The sequence below is a fragment of the Aphanomyces astaci genome, assembly GCF_000520075.1.
Source record: "Aphanomyces astaci strain APO3 unplaced genomic scaffold supercont1.38, whole genome shotgun sequence".
Taxonomy (NCBI): Eukaryota; Oomycota; class Saprolegniomycetes; order Saprolegniales; family Verrucalvaceae; genus Aphanomyces; species Aphanomyces astaci.
In genome coordinates this window covers 552,652-558,543 of record NW_009798301.1, presented here as the reverse complement: position 1 = coordinate 558,543, position 5,892 = coordinate 552,652, and the positions used below count along the sequence as shown (strand labels likewise).

The 5,892-nt window shown below is 47.7% G+C and overlaps 2 protein-coding genes across 2 annotated transcripts in view; one reads left to right on the top strand and one right to left on the bottom strand.

Annotated features, from left to right (window-relative positions):
- Positions 1–769, bottom strand: part of H257_12109 (hypothetical protein) — a gene marked incomplete at both ends in the record, with an annotated part of 2,945 nt that extends 2,176 nt beyond the window's left edge. Inside the window, 2 exons of the mRNA XM_009839220.1 lie at positions 23–270; positions 580–769. Coding sequence (XP_009837522.1) covers positions 23–270; positions 580–769 — 438 coding nt within the window. The remainder of the gene's footprint in view (positions 1–22; positions 271–579) is intronic.
- A 2,047-nt stretch (positions 770–2,816) lies between these two features.
- H257_12108 (hypothetical protein) lies at positions 2,817–4,520 on the top strand (the record flags this gene model as incomplete). Its single annotated transcript, XM_009839219.1, has 1 exon — positions 2,817–4,520. One exon carries the CDS (start codon positions 2,817–2,819, stop codon positions 4,518–4,520), a length of 1,704 nt encoding a protein of 567 aa, XP_009837521.1.
- Positions 4,521–5,892: the final 1,372 nt, after the last annotated feature.

Sequence of the window (5,892 nt, the reverse complement as noted above, 5' to 3'; positions counted from 1 at the left end):
GGCCGCGGATGCCAGCAGCCACGGCCTTGAAGATATTCAAGCGGCCGTGGCCAAAGAGGTTGTTGGGATACTGCGTGTTGGGAATGTCACCGCAGTTCTTGTTGGGTGGAGTTAGCGTGTTCGTATCCACATTCTCGGTCAGGGCCCTGTACACTTGGTCGTACGAGGCGCCATTGTTGGCAGACAAGTACAAGGCGATGGCTCCAGAAACATGAGGCGCAGCCAGGCTTGAGCCACGGGTCCAGATGAAACTATCGTCGCTGGAGTGTCCTGAGGTAGGGATGTGTTCACCAGGAGCAGAAATGTCGGGTTTGACTACTCTATGGATGGAAGGTCCCAAACTTGAATCGAACGCCAAAAAATCGTTGGAGTCAGTGTGGCTGACAGCAAGCACTTGAGGTGACATGGCAGGATAATCTGATTTCCCACAGCCTCTGTTGCCGTTCGAAAACACGGGAATGATTCCCACTTCTCTTAAGCCTCTGTTGCCGTTCGAAAACACGGGAATGATTCCCACTTCTCTTCACTTTGCAATCATATCTTCCAAATAAAACTTCCTGGTGTGACCTCCACTGCTACCGTTGATCACATGAGGGGCCTTGCTGGGGTCGAAGTTGTTGCCGTCGTTGTTGTGGGGACAAAGCAGGTATTGAGCGCATTGCACCACCTTGAGTTCATCGCAATCGCTGTTGCCGTTGCACCCTTTGCACGCAATCCACTTGGCTTTGGGGGCGACACCAATACCTTTCGTTCCCACCATAATGCCCATGACGCGAGTGCCCTGACCCCACTAAGAATGAGCTTGCTTAAAGTATGCTATTCTTCAAATGAGAGATTTTTCATCCAGTTAGGCCTAACTAAGCATTCATTTACAGGGGCCAATAGAAATCCAGTAAATCGAAATATTTGTAATTGTACAATTTCATTGGCTTCAGCCTACGAAGTTACTCGACTCTTATTGGTTCTCCTACTGCAAAGGAGAGATACTACCCCCACCGACCTCGTCCACAAGTTCGCGGTGTTGCCCGAAGTCAAATCCATTTACAAGCCAGTTACAATGACACTCGGTGAAACCCAAAGCGATGACAAACCAGCAAGTGCTATCAATGATGACATCGAACGGGGGTCAAGAAAATCCAAGCGCCGGCGCTGTGGGCCAATGGCATCGAGGGCGACGGCATTGTCGTGGCCAATATCGACTCTGCTGTTCGCTATACCCATGAGTCGTTGGAGTCGAACTGGCGAAGAGAATACGGTTGGTTCGACCCGTACAACTTGGCCATTCTTAAGTATATTTATACGTAAGCTTTTGCTCCCATCCTAGTGGGTTAAGCTTGTGGAATGCTCAAAATCATGTACAGTTAATTATTACTGGAATAGAAAACGTTACTATTATTAATAATAATAGTAAGACGCAACAAGATTCTGACGGAATTGCCGTCAATAATAGGGAGATTTCGCAATTCAATCCGTCTTCGCGTCCGTGAGAAAAATGACATTGACACGGATTAAATTTAGACAATTTCGCTGTATAAATAGAATTCCGCGTCCGGAATAAACATGAGGAATCAGCTACTTAGCAATAATGCTGTCTTAGCAATAATGCTGTCTGTGGAAGTACTTGTCATGGATTACACGCGTTCTCGCTTCGCGAGCCCTGCCCGTCGTCGCATACTTCTGCTCGCACTCATACGGTCGGTCAACACCATTCAAATACACAGCATCCTTCTGGAACGTTTCATGGTTGCCGAGTATCAGGTGGAACCTGATCGATGTTTTCTTACCGTCAACTATGTGACTTTTCGTCTTGGCGAAGAAGCTCAGATGCAGGCACTAGTGAATTCTCAAACATAAGTACTACGTAGTAGTCGCTACAATTTAAAAAATACGATTAAGATTTTGGTTGTGAATATGTTGTTTTGGGGTGCCATACTGAAATTAAGATAGTTGGCCGGTCACAACCATACTTAAATCCAAGTGAAAATTAACTTGACAGCTATTTCGGACCAGAGTAGTACTCCGGAGTACGTACATACTCTACTATACTATACCTGATGTTTGCACTGCGTGTACGAGTAAACAAATACTAGTATACTAGTAGTACTACTGTAGTACCATACCTGATGTTTGCGAGAATACTGTGTGTACAGTACATGCTTCAATGTGGTGGCGACCATTCCACTTCATGTCAACACTACACATTGAACTTCAAGGGCTGCTCATAAGTCATATGCTGAATTTGGTATGTCATCGCACATTGACGGCAATTCCGTCAGAATCTTGTTGCGTCCTACTATTATTAATAATAGTAACGTTTTCTATTCCAGTAATAATTAACTGTACACGATTTTGAGCATTCCATAAGCTTAACCCGCTAGGATCGGCGGACGGGAGGTGTTCCAAATGAGAGATACTCTCATTTGCAGTAGAGCCAATCATACTCGAGTACATTAAGCCAATGACATTGTAAATATTTCGATTTACTGGATTTCTATTGGCCCCTGCAAATGAGAGAATCTCTCATTTGCAGATTCGGGAATAGGAATACTGATTCTGAGTATTTTATTAGGCCTAGCTTGAAGGTAGGGATGAGAAAATCTATCATTTGCAGAATGGCACACTTTGATCACTTGACCTAAGCTTTTGCTCCAGGTTAACGATTTCATCACGTTGCCATACATATTGTACACAGACAGTACACACAACAGCTGACCTGATACATATTTCCCAGCGTGTTGCGCAAGGCAAGTTAAGTGCTACATCCAGATTGAGAGTCATTGGTCTCATTTTGCAATTTCCATTGACCCAACAACATCATGGTTCAGTACCAGTTTATTGCCCTCGCCGCTCTCGCCGCCACCGCCGTCACCGCCGCCACGGACAAGATCTCGGTCCAAGTGCATCGCAACTTGGAAATCGCCAAGCAGTCAAATATCGTGGTGAAATTTTACTGTGACGAGGCCCTCACCACCCACCGCCGCCGACTCAAGAGCGGCGCGTCTCGCACCGAAACCATCGAGTCACTGGTTGATTCGTTGAAGGAGCACACCACAAAATCTCAGGCGTCGGTCAAGTCGCTCCTGGCCAACCAAGTTGAATCGACGGCTGTGGAAGTGGCCACGACATGGATCCAATGTTCCATGTACATCAACAACGCCCCCACCGACCTCGTCCACAAGTTCGCGGCGTTACCGGAAGTCAAATCCATTTACGCGCCAGTTACAATGACACTCCATGAAACCCAAAGCAATGACAAATCAGTAAGTGCTGTGAATGATGACATCGCATGGGGGGTCGAGAAGATCCAAGCGCCAGCGCTGTGGGCCAATGGCATCGAGGGCGACGGAATTGTCGTTGCCAATATCGACACTGGTGTTCGCTATACCCATGAGTCGTTGGAGTCGAACTGGCGAAGAGAATACGGTTGGTTCGACCCGTACAACAAGACGAACAAGCTTCCCGACGATGAGGATGGGCACGGCACTGGCGTCATGGGCATTATGGTGGGAACGAAAGGTATTGGTGTCGCCCCCAAAGCCAAGTGGATTGCGTGCAAAGGGCTCAACAACGGTTTCGATGAATCCAAGTTGGTGGAATGCGCTCAATTCCTACTTTGTCCCCACAACAACGACGGCAACAAATGCGACCCCAGCAAGGCCCCTCATGTGATCAATGGCAGCTTTGGTGAAGTTCACATGGAGCATTATTTGGAAGATAGCATTACAAAGTGGAGAGAAGCGGGAATCATTCCCGTCTTTGCGATCGGCAACCACGGCCGTAAAGGCTGTACGTATTCAGGTTATCCTGGCGTGTCTCCTCAAGTGATTGCTGTCGGCAACACTGACTCCCACGATTTTTTGGGGTTCGATTCAAGTTTGGGACCTTCCCTCTTTAACTATACACTCGTCAAACCCGACATTTCGGCTCCTGGTGAAAGCATCCCTACCTCAGGACACTCCAGCGACGATAGTTTCGTCTCGGACTCTGGCACGAGCCTGGCTGCGCCTCATGTTTCTGGAGCCATCGCCTTGTACTTGTCTGCCAACAATGGCGCCTCGTACGACCAAGTGTACAGGGCCCTGACCAAGAATGCGGATACGAACACGTTAACTCCACCCAACATAACCTGCGGTGGCATTCCCAACACGCAGTATCCCAACAACCTCTTTGGCCACGGCCGCTTGAACATCTTCAAGGCCGTGGATGCTAGCATCCGCGGCCTGACTCTTCCCCCGCCATCCGAGTCCACCCAAGTCCTGAACCCGAACGATGACCTAAGCACGTGTGGCACGTTGGAAGACAACACGCACTATGTTGGCGGCGACTTGGCTTCGTTCAATCGGACGACTGTTGAATCCTGCTGCGCTGAATGTAAAAAGACACCGCGATGCAAAGCGTTTGTGTGGTATACCCTCAACGGTGGCTTGTGCCGGCTCAAGGACACCCAAGGCCCAAGGGTAGATGTGGACGGAGCTAAGGCTGGCGTGCTACCAGCCCCAGCCTCGGGACGACGGCCGTAGTTTTAGATCAGCTATTACCATCATCAACAAACTCAACGACAAAAATTTGACATTAAACACGCTCAACTTGATATTTCTCAATATTTCGATAAATAATATCAAAATCATTTGATTTGTGTGAAGGGTGTGTCCGGATACCATTTTGTCGCCAAACTTCTGTGATACATACTTATTCGGCCAAAAATATCCTGATAACGAAATAAATAATAATATGCTACTCCAACTAGTATATTTTGCTGGATATCGCAACATTCCCTGTCGCTGTGCTCATTGTCAAAAGTGCCCCTTGACACAAGCTTTTCCATCACATGTGTAAACGACAACGTCCAGACACTTTCAACGGGAAGGTGCCTGGATGGTGTCATTTAATGGTTGGTTGTCAATGTCCACAACTCGTCCGCATGCACCGTGTTCCATGATCCCCACCATCCAGCACGGACAATTCATGAAGGAGTTCTGGATGGGACGTCAAGGTTTCAGTGGATTGCCGTGCTGGATGGATGGCGTGTGTGACGGTCGTATGGGTTAGACGCACAAAACTATACAAGGTCCCGAGGTTCGGACTCCAGGACCAGATTCTCTCGGCTTTACCAAGAGGGACAAAGCAAGCAAAGAGTAGATCCAATGTTAGCTGGCTCTTAGATAGATCACTTTTACATTTTGCCTAACATTGGATGATCTATCTAAACGCCAGCTAAGGTCACGCGACCATTGAGACCTCTGGGGAAGGACGACCGAATTCAAAGATAATCGACACATACAACCATATACTACGTAGTACCTTTGTGATGACGATATCACGAGGTCATAGTGTAGCCCATGGCCATGCACCAGCTCCGTCACTAGTGGTTCACGGGACATGGTGCATGTGGACGAGTTGAAGAACATAGACAACCAACCCTACAACGACGAAGGTACCTTCGCGGTGCATGCAGGCGGGTGGCTGTGGAAGCCTTCTACATCCCACACCCCGTAAATGTGCACCGCCATCTCGGGCCACCATACACCAGTGACATCCCCAAGAGCTACCTACCCCTATGCCCCACACCAAACCTTGCAAACATGGCAGGCTGTTTGGGCTGGACGTTGTTTTTGCCATATTTGGAGGATCGTGCATGTTTGAACGACGCCGGTCATGGTGTTTGGCGGGTTCGCAGAGCCTACAGTAAACCCACACGTTTAACTATAAACAAGTAATTAAACGGTGTTCTTATACGGTTGTCGCACCTCTAAATTGGTTTTCGCGACATAATTCCATCACTATTGACTATTATGAACTGAGTCGAGAACGAAAATGTGCGACCAATCATAACATCTTTTGGTATGTTCTGCGTCAAGAATTTCGTATTTTCTCAAAACTTATTCGCAAAAT